This window comes from Pithys albifrons, chromosome 19, assembly GCF_047495875.1.
Source record: "Pithys albifrons albifrons isolate INPA30051 chromosome 19, PitAlb_v1, whole genome shotgun sequence".
Lineage (NCBI taxonomy): Eukaryota > Metazoa > Chordata > Aves > Passeriformes > Thamnophilidae > Pithys > Pithys albifrons.
The window spans coordinates 3,612,190-3,636,157 of record NC_092476.1 but is presented as its reverse complement, the minus strand read 5'-3'; the positions used below and the strand labels follow the sequence as shown (position 1 = coordinate 3,636,157).

General features: G+C 49.6%; 1 protein-coding gene across 5 annotated transcripts in view; it reads left to right on the top strand.

Annotated features, from left to right (window-relative positions):
- Window positions 1-7,898: 7,898 nt before the first annotated feature.
- RPTOR (regulatory associated protein of MTOR complex 1) overlaps window positions 7,899-23,968 on the top strand; it is a 107,213-nt gene continuing 91,143 nt past the window's right edge. For all 5 annotated transcript variants that reach the window (XM_071573452.1, XM_071573451.1, XM_071573448.1 and 2 more), the window contains exons 1-2: window positions 7,899-8,490; window positions 21,579-21,681. In XM_071573452.1, coding sequence (XP_071429553.1) covers window positions 8,329-8,490; window positions 21,579-21,681 — 265 coding nt within the window. In that variant the 5' untranslated portion in view covers window positions 7,899-8,328. The remainder of the gene's footprint in view (window positions 8,491-21,578; window positions 21,682-23,968) is intronic.

Genomic DNA, 23,968 nt, shown 5'->3' with positions numbered 1-23,968 from the left:
GGATCCCGGCTGTGGGGTGGATCCCGGCTGTGGGAATGATGCTGGCCGTGGAATGGATCCCAGCTCCCCAGCAGAACACAGACCTCCCAGTCCCGCTCAGGTGGTGGGACCGGACCTGCTGCTCTGTCCACCCACAAGTGCCAAACGGTGACTCTGTGTTATAAACCCCATGTTTGCCATTTTTGCCCCTTGTCCAACCAATAAGGTGAGCCCGGCAGCCAGGGGGGAGTGTTGGAGGTGTCGGCACCGCGCTGGGGTTTGCTGTAGTCCCTGCCGAGATCGCTGTCCCTCCCCCGGCCAGGATAATAATGGGGAGTGGGTTCCTAAATCCCTTAAGCTTCTTTGATAGCTTCAATATTTATCTGTAATCCTGCTGGTGCTTCTGAGCAGACACAGCTTGGTGTCCCTGTTGCTCTGGGGCTTCTTCCCACCTTGCAGCATTCCCTTTTCACAGGAGAAGAGGCAGGGCAGGATGAGAAGGAAACATCAAAAGCAGTGACACTGCTGTGCCCTAGTTTTTTCCATGATTATTTATTATTTTGCAGTCTCTTACTCCCTTTCTCCCACACTCTGTCCTCTGATCTGTTAGTGTGCTGTGGGAGGTTGACCCAAGTGGGACACAAGGTGCCTCCAAAGCTTCTCCATCACTGTCCTCCTCAGCTGAGGGGGAGAGAAAATAGAGAAAAAGGCTCATGGGGTGCCATAAGGGCAGGGAGAGCTCACTCAGCAATTACTGCCGTGGGCAAACAGACTGGACTTAGAGAAATTACTTTATTAACGATCAAATCAGAGTAGGATAATGAGAAATAAAAAATAAATCTTAAAACACCTTCACCTTCCTCTCTCTTCTTCCTGGGCTCATCTTTACTCCTGAATTCTCTCCCTCCTCCCACCCAGTAGCGGAGTGGGACAGAAAACAGGGGGGTGGCCAGTTCATCCCGTGATGTGTGTGCTGCTCCTTCCTCCTCAGGGGCAGAGTGCTCACCCCTCACACTCTGCCCCTGCTCCAGTGGGGGCTCCTCCATGGGTCAAAGAGCCACCCCAATAGCCCCCCCACTACCAAAACCTTGTCACACAAATCAAAAACACATTTCTGGAGACTGGGAATGCTTCCATGCCCTCCTTTGGGATGGAGCAGAAAGAAGGATAGATGTGTGTCAGGACAAACCTGGCAGGAGTTCAGATGTACATATGAGGCACATGGGTGGCCAGCCTGGGTCAGGCAGCTGTGTGTGCAAGAGCAGGTGTAGTGCCAGCCCAGGATCTGAGGGTTCTGTGCTGGCACCTGCTCTCCCCAGGGAGAAGCTGGAGCAGAGACCATGAGGTTTTGGAGAGGCAGCACTTTCCAGAATGAGGAACACTCTGGTGGAAGGTGAGGGATCTGATCATCTCTGCCACTGTCAATTCATGTTTGTGCTCATGATGGTTTGGAGTTAAAACACAAGTTTTAAAGCCAGGATAGATAAAAATGCTACAAGGCATCTGGAATCCCTTGTGTGGGGGGCTTTGAGGGCTGACCCTGAGCTCAGGGGCAGCTTTGAGTGGGGAGAGGGGCTGTCAGGACACTGAGATTCTCTGCTGGCAAGGCTGGCACAGCACTGGGGATGGCAATGATTCCTGCACAAGGCTGGAGGCTCGAGAAGCTGCAGAGAGAGTGAGTGTAACTGCAATGGCCCAGAAGCTGCTTCCAGGCAGTAAGTAAAGCTGGAGGTGCTTTGGCTGCTGTGTGGAGCTGGCACTTCTTGAGCTGAAGATGCAGGGGATGGCAGGTGCCCAGCCAGCTCTGAACCCCACTGGGATGGCAGTGGAAGCCTGAACACCATCTCTTTTAGGGGTAAAAGATGGGCTGGCAAAACTCTGGTCTCGGGCACACCTGGAGCACAGCACATTTGGTTTACTGTTTTCCCTGTTGGAATGGCAATGCCATCCCAGCTCCCGAAGGCTGGCACTTCCCTGCTTCATTTCCCATTGTCATTGTGTGGTCTGGGGGGCATTGCCTCAGTCTGTGCCCTCTGAGGGCTTTTCTGCATGGGAAATGCAAAACAAACTAAGCAATGAATTCAGGATATGCTGGCCCTGTTGCTTCCAGGGATGGAAACTCTTGGCAAGGGCTTTGGAAGTGGAGTGAGCCTCTTGTTCTTGCCACAACCTCACTGTTCAACCAGCAGGTTAATGGGAAGTCGTTTGTCTGCTATAAATTCACACTTTAGGCTTATATAGTGCATATTTTGCCATGTAGGAAAGTCTTTACTTCCCAGCTGGGTGGGAACTCTCTGGTGTAAGTGACAGAAGAGACACTTGTGTTTGTCCCACTGCCATTAACTGTGATCAGACTGGTCACACAATTTCTTAGAAACCCACAGAATTTCAGCAGCAAACACACGAGCCATGAAACCCAGACTTAAGAAACAGATGATCACTGTGTCACTCTCCATCAAGAATCTGTGTTTGAAATATCCCATGCACAAGGCGAAAGTTTCAACTGATACATTTCATGGGAATGTAAAAAGAGGACTAGAAAACACGCAGATTCCATAGGTAATTGCATTTCCCAGGTGTAGGAAGAGACTTCTGGGTTTTTCCATCTAAAACCTAAACTCCATGGGCCAGACTGGGCTGCATTTCTCCATTCTGGGATTCTTTTGCTGGCATCCAAGTCTCTTGGTTGTTATCTCTCTTATTGCACATAATCAAACCAAACCAGTTCTGATTCTCGTTCTGATTCCAAAGCAATCTCTGCATTGTTGCACTGGCAATTCCAAACAGCTCCATGAAACAGCTTTCACATTCCCAAGGCCCAAGTGAAGGCAGTAGATCTTCCTGTCAAATGCTGAGTTATTTCTTATCATGCAGTTCTGCTCTGGCTGAAGGGAACATCGGGTACTGCCTGCCCCACAGGAAGGTGTGCTTGGCAAGGGGCCTGCACAAAGATACACCAGAAAGCAGGATTTTGGGGCTGAATGCTTTTGCCAGGCTTGGGAGGAGCCAGCAGAGTTGCCTGGCTCCTATTTCCAGTGCATTGGGGTGGCTTTGTTGCTGAGTCAGAGCTGATACTGATCTATAATAGCGACACGGTGTTTAAGGAAACACTTCTGTGCTTAATAATGAGAAAACCAGAGAATATCTGCAGAGGTGACATCTATCACGTGTTTTTAAACACACATAGCCTGATAACCTCGCAAATTATCTGGGCTGCTTGGAGACAAAGAGAGATAATGATAACAAATGAGCTTGCAGGTCTGGAACGCCGTTCATGGAGATGGATGGCCGGGAGTTGGAGAACTCTATTAGCAGCTCCTACAAACTATCCAATCTATCGCATCCCAAACGTATTGAGTGCAGCTCCACTCAGGCTTTATGAGAAAAACAGCTCCATTAAGCAGCCAATTTTTGTCAGTCTTCAGAGAGGTCATTTAAGTCTCCCCTGTGCCAGCAGAACACAGAAATCTTTACATTTGTGGTGAACTAAAGTCGCCTTTGGAGTGAAACGTGGTGGTTCCTTCACGGTCTAAATGACTTCTAACTTGTGCACTGCCTGGTACCTGCAGATGTCAAATACACTCATTAACTAAACTCTACAGCTACTGATTCATCAAGAAACTTGCCCTTTTTTAGTTCAGTGGAGGCAAAGAGAAAAGATAGAACTCCCAAATTTTCTGCTTCCAAAGGCTGCATCACCTCTCCTTGCTCCCTCTGTCTTCTTCCTTGGTGAAAAATTTCCACTGATGCCAAAATGTTTCTTCCACTAAAAGGGTGAGGAGAGATTTTTGACCTAGTATTTATTCTGGCCTTTTCAATGTGAGGAGACCAATCCCTATCATATTCCCAGTGAATGCTGCTGATTAAGATGCTGCTTTGCACCCATTTTATGTGTCCTATGTTTTTAAAGCAGTTTGACTGTCCTGGGGCACTGCAGAACAACTGGCACAGGACAAGGAGGCTCAGGGGGACCGTCTCACTCTCTTCATGTCCCTGACAAGAGGATGGAGGCAGGTGGGGGTTGGGTTCTGCTCCCAGGGAACAAGGGACAGGACAAGAGAGGATGACCTCAAGTCGTGCCAGGGGATGTCTAAGCTGGATATTGGGGACAATTTTTTCCCTGAAAGGTCTGTCCAGCCCCGTCAGAGGCTGCCCAGGGCAGGGTGGAGTCTTCATCCCTCGAGTGTCACAAGGCTGCCTTGGCAGTGCTGAGGGGATGGTTGGACTCGATGGTCTCAGAGGGCTTTTCTAACCTCAGCACTTCTTGTCTGGGCAGAGAAAGCCTCAGGTTTTCTGTTCCTCCCAGTTACTGCCCTGGTCCCTGTGTTTGGGCAGCTGGAGTTGCAGCAGGAGTTGCCCACCCTGTGTGGGGGTGCCCATGGCAGGTGGACAGGCAGGTGCCCCATTAATCCCTCTGGCAGGTCCGATGCTCCCAGCACTGCCTATCCCAGCACAGGCAGTGCCTGTGTGGGCACACACCTCCCTCCTGCCCACCCGGGCTCAGAGCAGGCAGGGGAAGAGACGGCAGCGCCAGGAATAGACACGTCTGTTCTGTCTCACAGAGGAGGTCACTGGGATTCTTCTCTGAGATGAAGAGTCAATGCTGTGAATCATGTTTTGATTTGTATCGGATTTGGCACAGAACACCACCCGCCCCCTTCTCACCTGCCCCCCAGTCCTGCCCTCCCAGGTGCTGGTTCCCCTTCCCAGCCCCAAGTCTTCAATTCACATTTGCTGTGAGGAAGGAAGTCTGTGTGCTGCACATGCATAAATAATAGAACTGAAATCAGACTTAGTTAAAAATAGACATTCTTCCCAATAAATATTGTACCTGGTGTCTTTAGGCTATAAAGCTCCTCTGACTGAAGTGTTAAAACAACCCTTGTTGTTGGGACCCCTAAATGCCTAAAACAGCCTGAGCTGTGGATGTACAAACAGTGCTGGGCTGAGGCTGCATGTGGGGAAGGAATGTGGTCACCTGCACACATGGGGAGACAAACACCTGCCCTTAAAGCCTGGGAAAATGTGGCCCTTTGCTCCAGGCACAGACCTTGCATCTGGCTTTGATTCATTTGATGGCCGTTAATTTGACTAATGAAATTGAGAGATAAGATCTCTTTTGATATTTATGAGTAACATTCTTCTTTCCATATCTTGATTTCTTTCTGCCCAAAAGTGGAATTAGAATTAGGTGGCTGAATAAGGCAAAACAAAGGACACTGGCAGAGCCTGAGATAGAAGGGTTTTTCATTAAAAAGAGTGACAGGTGGGAGAATGTGTCCAAGTGTGTTTCTGGAAGGTAATCCTTCTGCATTTTGGGTTTAGGGCATCACTCACTGTGCCTTACCCAACATGTGTCTCCACTGCCTGGATTCCCCAGGAACAAAGGGTCAGTTTAATCTGTTATCCAAAACGTGGGGCCAGAGGGTTGACTTTGCACAGAAATGGGGGTCCTGATGGCAGCAGCAGGGGCCACACGCTGCCTTTGGGAGGGAGCAGCTGGCAGCAGGGAATCCTGGCCAGCGGTGCAGAGAAAGGAAGCAATTAAACAGGAGAGAGTGGATCACAGCAGGAACAGTGGAGTGGAGAGCTGCAGGTCTAGACTGAGAGCCCCCCAGGAAGTGTGTCTGAGCTCATGGAACCATGGCAGGGCAGGGCTGAGGGAGACTCTGCTGACGGTTCCCATCCCCACAGGGAAGGAATCACAGGAGCCCCTTGGCTCTGGTCAGCCAAGTCTCCCACGTGCACTCCCCAAGCCCTGGTCAGGTGGAGCCCAGCAGCGATGCTGCTGTGAGTGGGATGAAAGGCGGGAACCCCAGGGCACAGGGTGGCCATGCAGAGAAGTCCCTGCAGTGACAGGGAAGGCCGTGGGTGCCCAGGGATGGGGGGACAGGCGGCTCCTCCAGCACCGGCCACAGACTTTGCCTGGGTGACCGAGAACAGTCCCTGTCTGAACTAATCCCCTCCCAGCCCATGGGGAGGGGGCAGATGTGGCTGTGCCCGCTGCCAGCTGTGCCCTTCACAGGGATTGTGGCAGCACGTTCTGGCAGGGCAGGCACCGCTCCCGGTGCTGCCAGAGCCGGATCAGGGTCCATCTGTGCAACATGGGATCAGCTGCCCCAGGCACTCCACAGGCTTGGATGGCTTCAGGTGGCAGGTTGGGCTTGTTACTCCCAACCCTGCCGTGGCAGTGTTAGAACTGGATGATCTTTAAGATCCCTTCCAGCCCAAAGCATCCCAGGATTCTGTAATCCCGTGATTTCGTGTAGCTCCCATTGAGGAATTCAAGGAAGGTTTGCAGAAACAAAACCACAAGCATTTCCAACACCCTGGCAGTTCATCCTGGTAATAATCACGCAGTTCTGATCAGCCATCAGCATAAAGAACCGTGAGGGATTGAATCAGCTCTGCCAGCAAAGGGAAGGAGCAAAAGAAAACCTTGGTCTCCCCAGGAAAAAATTATATTCTAAAATATCATAAAGAAAAGTCTTTGTGTTGAAAATATTCCACGAGTGTAAACACACAGAAAGTATTAATGAAAATTAACGGCTCTGTAAATCAAATTACACCTGTATGCTTTGATTTCTACTTTGAAATAATTTTTACATGTTCAACTATTACAGATGTGAGTGTGGTTGGGCTCGATTACTGCCGGGAGCAAACACTGAGGAACTTCATTCGCAGCAATATTTGATATTCATTAACCTTCAGTCTGAAAGCAAGGAGGGTCTCTCCCTGCAATATGCACCTGCCTTTCCTCACGTGAGTGCACAGGAGTCAGACAGAGCTTGATGGGCAGAGTTTCACCCCATCCTACTTTCTTTGTCCTGGTACAAATGATGACCCAGCCGAAAGTGAAGGGGGGCAGAGCTGGACTGGCACCTGTGCCTGGGGACACCAGGACACGCCAGTGCCAGGCTCTCACTGCTCTGAGCCACCAGCCCGGCATCACAGGTTGAGTTTTGCCTTTATTTAGGGTGAAGCTCATCAGAACTGTCCCTGTGGGGCAGCTGGTCCAGGTGAGTCAGGGTGAGGTGCTGCCAGTCCCGTGCGGCCCCGAGGGATGGAAACCCAAGTTGTGCTGACTATTTTTGCGTATTTATCTTTCAGCGTCCTGAAGGTATCAGTGACTCAACCTCAGGGTCAGTGCTGGGCCCAGGTGGGCAGGAAGGGCATGGCCTGGCCTGTCCCACCATGGGTGTCACAGCCTGGGCAGGGACTGTCCCTGTGCTGGCACCGCTGGGTCCCCTCAGGGCTGTGCCAGCTCTGGGCCCTCGTGGCAGGAGGGACATTGAGGGGCTGGAGTGAGTGCTGGGCAGGGACCGGAGCTGGGAAGGGGCTGGAGAACTCCTGAGGGAGCTGGGGGGGCTCAGCTGGAGCAAAGGGGGCTCAGGGGAGACCTTCTGGCTCTGCAACCCCTGATGGATCCAGGGAGGGGATTCGGGCTCTGCTCCAGGCACAGGGGCAGGAGCAGAGGGCACGGCCTCAGGCTGCGCCAGGGCAGGGGCAGGGGGCACAGCAGCAGGAATTTCTGTCTGGAAAGGGTGAGCAGGCACTGGCAGGGTCTGCCCAGGGAAGTTTGGAGTGCCCAGCCCTGGAGGTGCCCAAGGCAGGACTGGCTGTGGCACTGAGTGCTCTGGGCTGGGGGACAAGGTGGGCATCGGGCACAGGGTGGGCTCCAGGGGCTGGGAGGGCTTTTCCAAGGTGGGCATCGGGCACAGGGTGTGCTCCGTGATCCCGGAGGTCTTTCCCAAGCTCAGTGATCCCGGGATTCTGCGCTCCCGCTCCAGCCCGCGCGGTCCCCATGGCAATGCGCGGTCCCCATGGCAACGCGCGGTCCCCATGGCAACGCGGCGGCCGCGCGGCGCGGCATATCCCTCGCGGCGCTCCGTAGTGCAGGGCATTGTGGGCCGGGCAAGATGGCCGCCCCCGTGCCGCGGTGCTGAGCCGGGCCGCGCTTGCCGGGCCCGGGGCCTCGACCCGCTCTCGCCGCGCCCGCAGCGCAGCTCGTCGAGCCGCTCTCGGCCCGCCGGAGTGCCAGGGGCCGCGATGGGCCGGACGCGGCGCCCGCCGCAGGGAGCGCGAGGCCCGCGGGGGTAGAGGCGCGAGGGAGGCCCCGGGCCCGGCGCCGGCCCCTCGGTGCTGCCCGGGCCGCGCCGCCGCCGAGCCCGGCCGGGGCCGCCGTCTGCGCCAGGGGACGGCGCTGCGACCTCTGGGCCCGCCCGTACCTGCGGAGCGCCGCGTCCCGCCAGCCTCGGCCCGGCCCCGCGGCCGGCGGAGCGACCCCCGGCCCCGCTGGGGGCAGCGCTGGGCAGCGCCGCGCACGTGGCGGCCCCGCCGGCCCCGCCGATGGAGTCCGAGATGCTGCAGTCGCCTCTCCTGGGGCTCGGGGAGGAGGATGAGTCCGACCTGACGGACTGGAACTTGCCCCTGGCCTTCATGAAGAAAAGGCACTGCGAGAAGATCGAAGGCTCCAAGTCTTTGGCGCAGAGCTGGAGGATGAAGGACCGGGTAATGCCCCGGGGCACGGGGGGGTCGGAGCAGCTCCGTGGGGAGGGGCTGCAGAGGGGGCAGGCAGAGCTCAGAGCGCCGCTGGACCGCAGCAGAGCTGTGTTTGCAGATGGAACACTGCGTGGTGATCCCAGTTTGTGTCTCAGTCGTGTGGAGTTAGGGAAAGCAAACATGCAGATGGGAATTGATGCTCCTTGTGCTGCGCTCCGACAGCAGCTCAGTTTCCAGGAAATCTGAGTATCTTGTGTTTTTGGGGGATGGCAATAACAGTGAGGAGTTGTGAGGAGCTCTGAGCCCACAGTGGCTGGGGAGGCTCCAGGGGCAGATCTGGAGGAGTTTCAGCTCTGTGGACCTGAAGGTGCAGAAGCTTTGTGGGTTTGGAGTTTGCCACCAGCACATTATGTGGAATATAAAATGAAAGAGGGTATGTGTGGAAACTGAGATTATGGGAATTTGGAGGCAGGAAATTCTTACTAGATGAAGCTTCTGTGTTACAGTGGGATCTTCCCTGTGCCTGGGGATCTGTGTGTTAAATTGACCCCCTCAAGAGTGACAAAGAGTGATCCCAGCTGGGAGTCTGGAGTCCTCTGTTGCATCTGTGTCTCAATATTTAAGTAAAAAGCAAACAAAGAACCTCAGAAATGTCATGGATGATCATTTCCGCTCATCCAGCTCTTGAAATCCACTTTGGATTACAGGATTCCCAAAGTTGTTTTGCTCATAACTTTGTGTTTGTAAATATTTATGAATCTTTGTGGTGACGCAGTTTCTGTTACATCTGTGACCCCTCTTGTAATACTGTGGAATAACTTGTTGAAATTCCATGCTGTAATTCTTTCCAGAGGCATTCTGGCCAGGCACAGCCCCTGTCTCAGTGGTCCCTGAGGGTGGTTACAGTTCTCAGGAGTCCTGGGAAGGCTCTGGCTGAACCAGAGTCCTTTCCCTGAGGAGACTCATGTACTGAGAATGCAGCTTGGCAGATCATTCCCGGGTTGAATTGAGCATTTTGGGTGTGATTTAAGGGAGGCACAGACAGCACATTTGTGCTCTTTCTGCTCTAAAGGGTTTTGGCAAAGAAGAGATTTTTCTGAAGGAGACTGTGGAGGTGTGATGAGCTTGCTTGTCTATTTTAGTGATCCCTCTGCCTTCCTGGGAAGCTTCCTGTTCATTTATTTCCTGATCTGCAGAGTTGGCTCTTTCTAATTTGGGAGTGCCTTTGGCTGGGTGGGGTGATCAGTGGGCTGTGCAGCAGCACCAGCGTGGGCTGGGGGATCTGAGATCACCTCACTTGGTTAAAACTTGGCTGTAATAATGCCAAGGTCATGGGTTCAATCCCCTGTGTGGGCCCTTGACTTGAGCTGGACTTCCTGATCCTTGTGGGTCCCTTCCAGCTCAGGATATTCTGTGATTCTGTGATCAGCAGCCTCTCTGGGGCTGGTGTTAAACATTTCATTGCTTGTTATGGCCAAAGAGATTTGTTTTGATGAAGAGAGCAGAGCATTTAGGGATCAGCAAGCCCAGCTCCTGCCTCCTGACTGCCCTGGAGCTGCAGGTTCCTCCTCTCAGGCTCTGCTGAGCTGTGGCTGTTGTGCTTGTCACGACATGGCTGCTGCTGGGAGGGTCTCAGCAAGGTCAGCCCTGGGGCACTCCCTGAGGTACCGAGTCTCATTCTTGGAAAAGAAAAAGATAAAAGCAAATTCAGAATTTGTAGTTTTTCTGTTTTCACTGCCAGCTTTAGGCAAATAACTTTATAGCAGAGTCGGTGGTGCTGCTCTGGTGTCATTTGTGTCTGGGCAGCTGGACCAGAGATTGTTTGGACAGACTTGCTGTTGTAATTACTTTTTGTTTAGGAAAGCTGCACGGAAGGATAGAGAAAGCACATAAAGACACGTGAGAGAGAAGCAGCAGCTGATTTGAGAATGCTCAACCTCATTACTTTTAAATCTTAGCAGTTATTTTTCATGTCTTTTATTCTCCTCCTTAGCTGTCATTGGCTGCGTGCTGAGCATTTGATGTGAGATAACAAACACAGAACCTCATCTGGGGAAGGAAGGGCTCTGAGGATGGGGATGTTTGTTAAATATTTACCCCACCTGACTCGAGTTTGGTTAATCCTGCAGAAGAGTTTATAAAATGTAACCTGCTTTGACTCGTGGTCTGTGAGCAGGAGGTGAAGGCAGCTTGCTCGTGCTGCTGTTTTCCCACAGCCCAGCTGCAAATGGTGACAGGTTGTCCAGGGAATGAGGCAGCTGGATAAAGCCCAGGCCCCAGGAGTTTGTGGCAGTTCTGTGTGGAGCAGTGGAGTGAGGGCACACGGGCAGTGCTGGCAGCCTGTGCTGGCAGTGAGCAAACTCACCTGCTGCTGATTCCCCTCGGCTTGTTTCTTTTGCTGATCTCACTGAACTGTTTTGTTATGCTCTCTGGCATCATAAATTAATTATTTCTTGTTTTAGCTGTCCTCAGAGGTGTCCTCTCTTTCCCTTTTCCTGCCTCCAGGCAGCGAATGCTGTGTCAGTGTCATGGCTCCTGCTGTTGGGCTGGGGCTGCTCCTCCTACCAAACCCAGTGTGTACCCCTTCCCTCTGCTCCCAGCATGGCTGAGGGTCTGTCCCATTCCCATTCCTTTGTCTCTTCCCCACTTTTCCATGAGCCAGGGCCAATGGACGTTGGGTGTGTTCTTGTCTTTGGGGTGCTGTGGGAAGGGATCGTCCCCCTGGCTGGGCACGGAGTGTGGAGAACCTTCTGTAATGGTTTAGCCCAAGCCTTGCCTGGTAACCAGGTGTAACTAAAGAGAAACTTGTCTCCTAAGTATTCCTCACCCATTTATTTTGCCCTCCCACGGGATAAGAAAGGGGGAGATGAGGGGTTTGGTCCCACTGTGGGTTCCAGTGAAGGAAGAGGGCAGAGGGTTCACTGCCACTGCTGCTCAGTCCTTATCAGAGCCACGCAGGAGATTGGAGAAACACCGAGTGAGACCCCCCTCTGTGTGAGAGGGAAAAGCTCGTTTGCTTCTAAGAGGAGTAGTAAGATTGTGTTGTACTGGTTTACTCAGTGGGTGGGCAGGAGTGTTCTTCTGTACCCATTGGTTTTTTTTGTTCTGTCTCTTCTTGTTACCCCCAGATTTCCCTTTCCCTTTTCCCCTCCCCTTTCCCTTTCTCCTACTGTGGGTGGAAATTGTATACATATAATTGTAAGTATTTAGAAAATACACACACACACACACACACACATATATATATATATATATACTGACTTGACTCAGCTTCTTTCACCTTTTTTTCCCTTTCCTTTTCCCTGCTTCAGGGAGCAGGGGGAGCAGCTCGAGCTGGAGGCCAAAACAAAACCAAAACACCTTCCATTGTTTTGACTTTGATAAGTGAAATTGTCACAGCGCAGGGTGGGAACCGCCCTCTGTTGTTAAACACACCGGCCTGTCTCTAAATGAAGAAATTCTCAAAGGTCAACCAGCCCAAGTCTCTGTGTGTGTCAGTTCCAGGTGGGTCTGTCATTTCCCTTGTGAATCACGGAAACCACGGGCAGGTTTTGCCTCATTCATCGAGGAGTCCTGCAGAGTGATCCGAGATCCACTGTGGTTATAGGACATGATTCACTCAGATTTGGGAATGGATTGACTCTTCTTTTCATCCTGCTTTGTTGCTCTAAAACCCCCAGAGTTTTTATGAAGTTGAAGGTTCTTTAGAAGACAAAACTCTGGTAAGTGGGAGAATCGAATCAGCAGAGAAATGAGAGGTAAATCTGGAGAAAATAACGGAGCAGTCACTGGTGTCCCCCGCCCCTTCTCCAGGAGGGCTGCTCTGGAAACATTTAATCCTTCCTCTCCCCCTTCCTTGGACTGCATATGCCATCAAAGTGACACTGCTTTGATCTATTATTTATTTAAAGAATATTTTTAACACAAGAGGGTTGGAATTATGCTTTGTGTATTGAATTAAATCTCAGCCTCGGTAGCAACCAAAGCATGTAACTTGATTTAAATGAAAAGACTCCCAAGTACACCAGGTTTTACTGACAAGTTGCTATTAAATTCAGAATATTTAAATTAAGAATTACTGTATTTATATTGATTTCTAAGATAAGCAAAGGACAACAAAGCTGATTGTAATAGTTTTACTTCAACATTTTTTTCCTGCTGCCTCATAATTTGCTGTGTGAGAATTAAATCCTGTTTTTATGAGAAGAGGAATACACAATTAGGTTTCTCTGGAAATGCAGATTAAAGCAGGACTGCATACAAATGTGCTTAATTCAGACAAGCAGGGTTTACCTGCCTGCACAGTAAATCCCTGGAAGTGTCCAAGGCCAGGCTGGACAGGGCTTGGAGCACCCTGGGATAGTGGGAGGTGTCCCTGCCCCTGGCAGGGGCTGGGATGGGATGAGCTTTGAGATCCCTTCCAACCCACACCAGTTTGGGGTTCTGTGATTCTGATGTTCCATGTGTGGAAGGGAACTCCTGAAGGGTCATGGTGGAGGTTTGGGCACATCATTTCAGCTTGAGGTCATAGTTTCAATGGACAGAACCTTTCCAGGCACTGAAAGGGCATGTCTGAGCTGCTGGTTAATCCTGGAGTGCTGAAGGCTCATCTGCCCCTCTCTGCTAAGGCTGGTTTAGTGTTTCTTATGAGCTGAGATCACAGAATCATGGAATTACTAAGGTTGGAAAAGACCTTTAAGCTCATTGAGTCCACCCATCAACCAGCAGCACCACCATGGACCACCAAACCACGTCCTCAAGTGCCACATCCATGTGTTTTTGATCACTTCAGGGATGGTGATTCCACTCCTGTCCTGGGCAGCCTCTGCCAGTGCTTTACAGCTCTCTGTGACTTTTTTTTTTGCTGATATCCAATCTAAACCTCCCCTGGCACAACTTGAGGCCATTTCCTCTCATCCTGTCCCTGTTCCTGGAGCAGAGCCCGACCCCTCTGGCTCCCCCCTCCTGGCAGGGATTGCAGAGCCAGAAGGTCCCCCCTGAGCCTCCTTTGCTCCAGACTGGGCCCTCCCAGCTCCCTCAGCTGCTCTGGGAGCTGCTGGTGGTGTGGTCTCTCTTGTGGGATGGGGGTTGAAGCCCATCCTGGTTCAGTAGTTCCTGCCAGTGGTGATGGCAGCCCAGTGAGGTGTGGGAACTGTGTGGGAGCAGAGGCTGCTGCTGCCTGACAAATGTCTGTCAAACCAAACCAAACTAAATTCCAGCCCCTCCTCGAGCCGTCAGTGATGAGCTGGGTCACCTCACTGCTGGATTTGTGTGTTCCCTCCTCTGGGACAGGGATCAGTTTGAAGTGCTGGGTATTGATTGAGGGGGGTGGGAGGCTGCTCTGTGTCCACACATGTTTTATGTCTGAGCAAAGGGGACTTTGATTAACAGCTCTGAGAGTACAACTGGGCATGAACTTGGAAAGAGAAAGATCTGACCTTTACACACCAGCAGGAAACACTGAGATCTTCAGCTCAGTCACTCTCTTTCTCATCCTATGAATATTCTCCCTACAGCTGAGTTCTGTAAAATGAACTCCATTAGTAAATGGAATGTCAGAAAAGAGCTATATCTTGTGTTTCTCCTTTGGAAAATGCAGTGAGAGAAATCCACCTGTATATAACCTGCTCCTTTTTTTTCTGACTGGGGTGGTTTTGGGGGCTGGTGCTGCTCAGCAGGTGGGATTTGCAGAGGGCTCAGGCAGTTATTGCTGTTTTGGTGAGTGGTTGCCCCCTACCCCCCAGCATGTGTGGAGAAATTTGAAAGGCCCATGAATAGCAGTGAAAAAAATACCCCTTGAAAGATACACACGGATGAGTTGCAGATTGCACACACTAATTAAATGTGTCACTCTGTGAGGCTTCTCCTCTCCTTTCCCAAGCGTGGCAGATGTCACCGAGGTCGGTCTTGGTGACAGCTGGGAAACCTCCCTGCTGCCAACCACCCCTGCTTGTCCTGTCCTGTATTTTGGTAGCTGGGACACTGAAGGTTGTGTGGACCTTTCAGAAATGCTTCGTTAGTGCTTCTCTGCTGTTTCTGTTTCTCGCCCTGCCTGTCTGTGCTCAGAGCAACCTGAGGGCAGCGGCTGCCTCGGCGTCTCAGTCCTGGCTCTGTGGGTTGTGTTGGTTTTCTGGGAGGTTTGGGGGGTTGGCTGTGTTTGTCTCTCTGAGCTGTTGTGTTAATTGGCTGCTGCTGGGCTGATCCTCACCCTTGGCCGCTTCCAGAGGTGACTGTTGGTGTGGTGAGGCCCTGGGTGACCGAGGGGGGTTATTGATCCTTCTGGGACTTGTGGCTTTAACTGGCATTGCCAGTAGATTTGATAAACCCATGACGTGTGTCTTGTTCCTCTTTCTTCTCTAAAGAATGTACTGCAGGTGCACCTTTCAATGAATTATCTGATGAAATACTTAAAGCTGGGTCTGTGTTAATGACATCCTTTAATGCAAAGCCAAGGGGTGGGGTGGGTGCAAGGGGTGACAATGGGGCTCGGGGTCTGAAGAACTGCTTTTTACCTTCTTGTCCCAGTTGTTCTGCCAGTGACACCCTCACTAGTGTTTTTATTTCCGTATTTGTATTTATTGATTTATCCTTGCTGTGCTGTGGCAGCATGGCCTGTAGCCAGAGCAGCTCTTGTTGGGTAGGGGCTGGGAGTGGAGGTGTAATTAGTGCAATTACTGTGGGAACAGCCATGGCTTGGGGCAGAGCATCCCTCTACATGCCTGAATGGAGCCCTGTGTTCCTGGATGTCCCTCTGCTTTCCTTCCCTGTATCCTCAGGCAGGAGCACAGGCTGCATCGTGGTTTGCTCCCTCAGGGACCTCTCCCTTTTCTCCATGGCACAGCAGTGGGAAGGAGTTCAAAGCCCCTGGAGGGATCCTGTGGTTGAGCCGTGGGAAGCAGGACAGAGTCCTGTACCATGTGCATCTCCTTCTCTGTGTTGCTGACACTTCACTTGAATTTATGGACTTGATCTCGCCCTGATCATTTTCTGCCTCTTGCTCCTGTGAGCTCAGGAAAATTCCCTCTGTAAGAAGTTGTTGGAATGTGGATCAGTTGGCTCAGGGATTGCACTGGAACGAGACAGCAGCTCCTGATCAAACGCCCGAGCGTATCCGGCGTGACTGACTCTTGAAAGATCTGAGAGTGCCGTCTAGGAATGATTTGAAGGAATAGTTTGCAAGGAAGATCTGAAGCTGGAGCCAGTCAGTGCCTGGAAGAGCGACACCTGTTCAGGGCAGTGCTAGACAGGAGTGGGAATGCACTGGAGAGGAGCTGGTACAAATGCAGAGCTGGGCTGAGGTGAGGGGAAAACCTGTTGTCAGAGATCAAATGGAAAATAACATCTAGAAAATGCCTACTGGTTCTTTTGCATGTTGTATAAAGAAAGATGATAGAAGCAAAAGATTTGCTTTCTATTATTTTTCATTATTTTTAAGAGATGATTGGCAGGGACAAGGAAACACCAATTTGTTTCTCTGCATCTGAGGGTGGTTTGAAGGCAGTGGCTGCTTTGCTGTGACAGGGGATCAACCTGGTTGAATCTTTGGTTTTTAATCTTAAAAGCAGTCGGTCAGACATGATCACCTTTCTTTTCTGAGAGCACCTTTGGAGCTGAGGTCCCCAGGCCACATAGTGTGCGTGGATGTCACTCCCTGTCAGACCAAGGAGGTGCACAGTGTTCCAGGGCAGGGAGAGAGGAAGTGTCTCTGCTTATCTGGGGTAGTGACTGACCACAGTGACTCAGCCATGAGCTTAAGGAGGGCTTACAAAGCAAATAGTGAAGGCAGCAGTTCAGGGGGTGTGTCACCAGGAGCTGTGTCACTGCTGGCACATCCACCAGGTGTAGGAGCAGCATTCGCTGGGCAAACGAACATGTTGGACATCATAAACCTCTGAAGAGAATCCAGAGTGTTAGTGCTGAGCACAGAGGTTAGAGAAGGAAAACAAACCCTCAGGAGGAGCTGATCTAGGAATCTAGAGCAGGCTGGCACACCAGGAGCCACCGGTTGGGCTCCAGATGGCTGAAGACAACCTGCAGAGCTGTTGAATTATTAATGTCATTTGGAAGGATTTTTTTGCATTCTACTATTTTTATTGCTGTGGAGAAGCACACAGAGACTTTTTTTTTCCATAACAATTTGTTTATCTTAAACTTTACATTAAAAGAATTTAATTGAAACTGAAAGCTCTCATTTTTTAGATGTTTTACCTTGCAAATGGTGGAGCTGAGCTGGAGGGGCAGCTGCAGTGTGTGTTCCCTGGGCTGGGGAAGCTGTGTCCGTGTGGGGTGTGCTCTGAGTCCCTCCTTCAGCACTTTCACTGGCTTTGTGTGCAGTTCTGTGACTGAGAGGACCAGGCAGGTCAGGGGTTTGTGTGCCTGTTCAATACCTTCAGCCTTTTCCTGCAATCCTCAGCTGTGTGTGGTGCCAGAGCCCTGGGAACGGTGCCTGGGTGGGCAGATTGTCCTCACTTGTCACCTCTTGGCTGGGAGCCCAAAATGGGAAAGATCAGGGAACAGCAAACATGATTTTCTGGTGCTGCAGAGCAAACTGGGACTGGAACTGCAAAGAGAGAACCATGTTTTGTGTTGCCAAAGCTGCTGTCCCTGATAGGGGAGACTTCCTTGCTGGAGCAAGGACCAAAGGACCGACATCCTGGAGTTACCTGTGAAACACCTCTCTGGGTTTATCTGTATTAAATCCATGTAAATTTGTCCTGAAAAAGTCTTTAGGAAGGGAATGAACTCCCTGTACAACTAGGGATTAAGGCTCCTGGCCAGTGAAGATTTCCAAGTGAGACTGATGGGAGAATTTGGAATCTGGAAATCTGTCTCAGTGTTTGTATTTAATGTTGATAACTTCACCCTCAACTCTGTAAAATAACATAGCAGCATATATTTCATGTTTAATGCTGACTTAATCTTGTGTTTATATTAACTTGCAGAAGCAATTTGAATTTATTGACATAAACCCAGACAGGTTTCTAACACTTGAGTGTTCTTCTGGGTAATGTTTAAGAGAAAGTTTTCAGCTTGCAAATTGCAGGGAAGAAATAAAATATTTATGGGTTTTAAAATGTCCAGTCTGAAGAGTACCACAAAATGCAAAATTTCTCGTAAATGCATTGACTTGTTCTTGATACTGCTTGAACTAGAAGTTACTGAACTATCTTTACTCAGGCTGTAACAAATCCAGCACTGCTGAAATTGGGTGTTTTGGACTGGAATAACTTTCAGGGATGCTCCAGTAGGATCAGGTGGGCTCCCTGTGATGATAAAACTTCACATTTTCAGTCAAACCTGTCCTTAGGAAGATAACATAATGTTTTTTCTGGCTTGAAATAACTGCAGAAATTTCACTCTGCTCACCTGCAGATCAGTATGGGCTCTAAATGAAATAAGAGGAGAGTTAGGAATATTTTACAAGTTCTCTGATCTTCAGTATAAGATGTAAATTTTGATGTCAGATGCTTTGATAAACATGTGCTTTTCGGAGCAGATGCAGAACTCCCTCTGCTCCCTGCCTCCCATTTCAATGGGTTTGGGGATGGATTAAATACCTTTGCTTCTCAGGAAGAGCATTTTGACTGAGTGGATTTTGCAGTTCAGCTATTGCAGGTTCTGACCCAGAGTTATTAAACCATTTTAAATTGGGTGCAATACAAGTTTGGGAATTGTATCCCTTTTTTTACATACAAACTACACTCCCCAGCACAGAGCCCACAGTCAGAGCTGATCCTGAGCCTTTGCTAAGAAAGCATTTTGGAATATTGCTTTTGTTACCAGCTTGCCAAACATTCTTCTGCTTCATTTTTTAATTCTAACAAAAATCCATTGAAATATATTCTGGGTGTTATACCCTAAAAATGGTGAAAAGAAAATTTCCACTGTCTTAATGATGGATGAGAAGGTCCTCATACTTCTTGTAGTAAGAAGATTTAAACATGCAGTGAAGTTTCTGGTGTGTTCCAAAAGAGTTTAGAAATCTGAAAAGCATCATTGGGGTTTTTGGGGTTTTGTCTGCACTGTCACCCAGAACCACCTGGGGCTGATCCCACAGTGTGGGCAGCAGGGCAGGGGTGATTCTGCCCCCCAGGTGAGACCCCCCTGCAGAGCTGCACCAGCACAGGGAGCACATGGGGATGGGCAGAGGATGGAGCAGCTCTGCTGGGAGCAAAGGATGGAGAGCTGGGTTTGTGCCCTGCTGGGTTTGTGCCCTGCTGTGCTTCCTGCCCCTCTGGCTGGGCCGTGACCCCCAGGGATGGCACAGAGGGTTAGAGGGACCAGCAGCTGATACCGGGCTGTGCCAGGGGCAGTTCTGAGCCCCCTGAGATCCTGCAGAGCTGCCCCAGCACAGGGAGGAGCACATGGAGCTGCTGGAGTGGCCAGAGGAGGCACCAGGATGGTCCGAGGATGGAGCAGCTCTGCTGGGAACAAAGGATGGAGAGTTGGGATTGTCCAGCCTGGGGAAGGGAAGGTTTTGGTGTGACCTCACTGTGGCCTTTCAATACCTCGAGGGAGCCTGCAAGAAACAGGGAGAGAGAATATTGATAAGGGCTTGGAGTGATAGAAAAAGGGGGAATGGCTTCAGACTGCCAGAGGGCAGGTCCGATGGGATATTGGGCCAGGCTGGACAGGGATCCTGCAGTGGGAGGTGTCCCTGCCCAGGGCAGGGGTGGAACGAGATGGTCTTTCAGGTCCCTTCCAACCCAGCCCATTCTGTAATTCCCCTCCGGCGATGGATGTGGAGGAGCAGTGGGAGGGCAGAGGAGGGAGCTGTAATTCTCCCTGAGGAATGTACTTGTTGTTTGCAGGATGAGTCCTGGTGGAGTTGGAGACTTTTGGGGGGAGGTGGCAGTGGGGAAATCACCCCATTTGTCTCTGGGATCAGTTCCTGTTCCTTTCATTAGGGTTTTGCTGTCAGTTTTCTGGGAGAGGTGCTTATTTAAAACCCTGAACTTGGGAATGGAAGATGAATATCAGCCTGTTCAGCATAAGTCACCCATCAGACATTACCAGCAAAATATTGAAAAATAAGTCAGTATTAGACTGCAAATGGCAAACAATAAATACATGAGATGGAGAAGATTGGGTGGCAGGATACTTTCTCTTGGAAGAATGATTTATATGTTTCCACACCTCGTAAGTTATTTTGTCTGTAGTTTTCTGTGTTTCCTCAGGGTTTTAGTGTGTCTGTCAGCATGTGGTGACAGTTTGTGCCCTTCCACACCCTGTGGGTTTCTGGGGCTGTGTGAGCTGGCAGTGGCTGGACTGTGCTGGAAGGATGTCCTGTGGGCAGGACAGTGCCAGGAGTTGTGTCAGGGCCAGGTGTGTCTGGAGGGGGCAGTTTGGGTGGTCCGTAACGCCCCGTGGGAGTGCAGGGTCTGGAGGGCCGGGCTGCCCTTGCAGCTGCCCCTCGTGTTGCTGTAACTCCACTTCTACTACAGATTGTTCTGAATTTTGATGGACTACCCAAGTGCAGGTGCTCTTAGTGCTGAACACCAGCTGTGGACATTCCACCCCATCCATGTGCAGCTCTCTGGGCACCCTGGGGACATCCTGAAGGGAAGTTCTGGCCAGGTGGGGGTTGGTCTCTTCTCCCAGGCACTCAGCAATAGGACAAGGGGGCACAATGGGCTCAAGCTCTGCCAGGGGAAATTGAAGTTGGAGAGCAGAAAAAAATTCTTTCCAGAGAGAGTGCTCAGGCATTGGAATGGGCTGCCCACAGAGGGGGTGGATTCCCCATCCCTGGAGGTTTTTAAACTGAGCTTGGCCGTGGCACTGAGTGCCATGATCTGGTAAAGGGACTGGAGTTGGACTAAGGGTTGGACTTGATGATCTCGGAGGTCTTTTCCAACCCAATCCATTCTGTGATTCTATCCTGGTCAGGCATCCCTGCTCAGACTCCTGTTTTCACCTCTGTGCCTCAAAGTGCTGCTTCCTCCTCAGTCCCTCCTGGGCACGAGGAGCTCCTGCATGATTGCAGGGTTTGCTAGCAATGACATAGTTTGGGATGAAGCCAAGAACCACATTTCCTGCTGATTTCTTACTCTGTTCCCCATCATGGCCATGGGAGTGAGGAAATGCTGCAGGATTTCTGTCCTGGTATAGAGCCTGTCCCTGCTCTGTGGTGTGAACAGGGTCTGGCTGCTCCAGTTTCCTTATAAATTATACATTTGTGTGTCTCTAGGGTTTCTCCAAGTGTGAAATTTTGGAGGTTTTTTCCCTCCTGTGTGAATTGCAGTGAGCAGGGTTGTGGGTGGCCTTGCTGCAGACTGGCACTGAATGCCTGATGGAATTACTGGGAGCCACAGCACTGCCTTTGTTTTCCTTCCCTGCTTTAAGTGTTGGGAGGAGGGAGTGTAGGAAAGACTATAAAGATGTGAAATAGTAGTTTTCAAGCAGTGTTTCAGTCATTGTTTTAACTCAGGTTTTTGGCCCCAGGAGAGGTTTGGTGGGTTTGGGTTTGTTGTGGTCGTGGTGCCCACGTGGCACAGCCCCATGTGCTGCCTGGGCAGTGCCAGGTGATGCTGGAGCCAGGAGGGAGCCAGGCCAGGAGTTCTCCTAATGAGGCTCTCCAGGATAACTCACATGTGCAGAAAACAAAATAAAAATTGACCTAATGTGTTTGCTTTGATGTGTGTTTGTTTGCTTGGGGTTTTTTAAGGTTTGGTTTGTCACTTGGGTTTTTTCCATTGTAATAGTTTTAATATTAGAGATCATGCACTGCTACATTATAATATTGATCAGAGACCCTGAATAGCATTTCCTCATGTTTTAATAATGTGTTTCAGCTGGACAATGGCTAATTTAAGATGAGTAGCACAAGTTCACTGTTATCTATTTCCATGTTCAGAAAGAGAAGAATGAGCTCTGGAAATAATAATAAAAATAGTAACATAGGGTCTAAGTACTGTTCTAATAAAGAAGATGAAAAATTTAATCAGTCAGGCCTTGCTTAAAATAGTCTGTGTGAAAAGAGCAGGTAAATGAGGTTGGTTGAAACCCTTCAAAAGTTCTGGGAGTGGTAAAATTTAAACCTCAGTGAAAATTGGTGGTTTTCCTGCACTAAGTGGGTGTGTTCTTGCCTGTCTTTGCAGATGAAGACTGTAAGTGTGGCCTTAGTTCTGTGTCTGAATGTCGGCGTGGACCCTCCTGATGTGGTGAAAACAACTCCCTGTGCCCGCCTGGAGTGCTGGATCGGTGAGTCTGGGGGGCTTCAGGCTCCACCTGGCTCTGAGTCTCACAAATGCTGAGCCACAGAAGGCCATCTCAAAGTTGGGAATTTCCTGAGCTTCAAAGTGGGGTGAGCAAAAGGCAATCTGGGGTCTGATTTCTCCCTCTGTGGGTCACTGAAGAGTCAGCCCCAGCTGCTGCCACAGGTCATGTCCTGCTTTGTTCTGAAAGGAGATTCCACAGAGAGAACCAGCTGCTAATGAGCTGCTTTTAATTGTTGTGGATTTATAAATATCTGAGGAAATCTCTCAGCAGTTCTGTCTTCAGAGTGCTGGGATGAGCAAAGCTTCAAATCCCCCTTTGCTGCCTCACACAGCAGAGCAGGGAAGTTGTAAAATGCAAGGACTTTGCTGCATGTTGGGGTGGCTGTTTTAACTGGAAACATGAATTCAGAAGACCTGGAATTATTCTCAAGGATGTCGTGCCAGCAGTTCCAACACCTGGCCTTGCTGGTTTGCTGCAGCACTGGGCTAAATTCCTGGTTTTTTTGTGAAGAAATGAGAAGTTCCCTTGGTTTTGGGGAAAAAAGTGATTATCAGGATGAGACAATCTGAAGTAATATTAGAAGCAAATGTCCTGTGTGTGACACCTTTCTCAGAGGTTTGGTTTTTATTTAGGAATTGGGAATGTCCAGCCTCTGGCACGTACCGCACCAGGCACTGTGATCCTCAACTCCAGGGCTGAGACAGGCCCAGGAGCAAATTAATCACTGTACAAACAGAGTTTCTTAAAACACTTTGAGAAGATCTTGTTTCTAACCTTGCTTTACCTGCTTTTATGAATCACAGCATCTCAGGTTTTTAACCTAAAAACACTGATGACTTTAAAGCAGTTGCAAAGCCCTGAGCAGGCAGGAGCAGATACATCAGTGCAGGGGAGAGAACAGCCCTGAGACCAGAGAGAATGAGGAGCATTGCAGGATCATTTAAGTAAAGTCATTAGTGCCTATCATTGGCAAAGGGAATTTTGAATGCAGTTTTGTAATTAAACTTTCAGTCTGTGTATGTACACAAGGGCTCCTTCCATTTCCAGCCAGCTTGAAATTTCTGAAAAAGGTAATTGCAGCAATATCGGATGTTTTCCCTTACAGCAGCCCCAGGGGAGGGAATGGGGTGTGTAATGATGTCTAGGGAGGTGTGGGACTGGTTTTAAAAACAGAATCATAGAATGGATTGGGTTGGAAAAGACCTCCAAGATCATCAAGTCCAACCCTTGGTCCAACTCCAGTCCCTTTACCAGATCATGGCACTCAGTGCCACGGCCAATCTCAGTTTAAAAACCTCCAGGGATGGGGAATCCACCCCCTCTCTGGGCAGCCCATTCCAATGCCTGAGCACTCTCTCTGCAAAGAATTTTTTTCTGCTCTCCAACTTCAATTTCCCCTGGCAGAGCTTGAGCCCATCGTGCCCCCTTGTCCTATTGCTGAGTGCCTGGGAGAAGAGACCAACCCCCACCTGGCCAGAACTTCCCTTCAGGGAGTTCCAGACAGTGCTGAGGTCACCTCTGAGCCTCCTCTTCTCCAGGCTAAACACCCCCAGCTCCCTCAGCCTCTCCCCTTCTTACTACTAGAAGTTAAATAAGATCCCAGCCTTTATTCACTAGAGAAAAGTAACTCATACAATCCTGCTTTCATCCCACTTTATTATATTTTGTTTCTAACAAAAGTAGAATATTTGTAAAAAAACCCAAAACCCTTCATTGATTTGGTTAAATGCTTTTAAAATAATTAATATTAAATAGTGAAATATTAAATAGTGAAATATTAAATAGTGAAATATTAAATAGTGAAATATTAGCTCTGAGGGTTTTTTTAAAGCTTGTTAATGGTGTAATTCTACATTCATGGTGTTTGAATAAAGCACATAGGCTGGAATTGCATTGCTATGTATGGATGGTGGTAATTATCTAGTGATAAAATTAACTTCTTAAGTATTACAAATGGCACATAATCTGTGAAGCAGGAAGCAAAAGAAGTAAATGGAGCAGGATTTTTTTCATCCATCAAGAGAAAATGTTTCTCATCAAATATTTAACCAATTCAAATTTTTGTCATTGTTTACAGTAGAAACCTTTTTTCAGTATGAAAAGAAACAGATATAAAGCCTCTCCTGTCCTTCAAAAAGAAAAATTGTGGTTAGTACTTTAATGAGAGAAATCTTCCAGCTTTAACAGTCTGTAATGGAACTGGATTTGTGTTGGAGTGAAGAATTTGGGCATAATTTTTGGGTGTTGCCCCCATGTAAATTCCATGAGG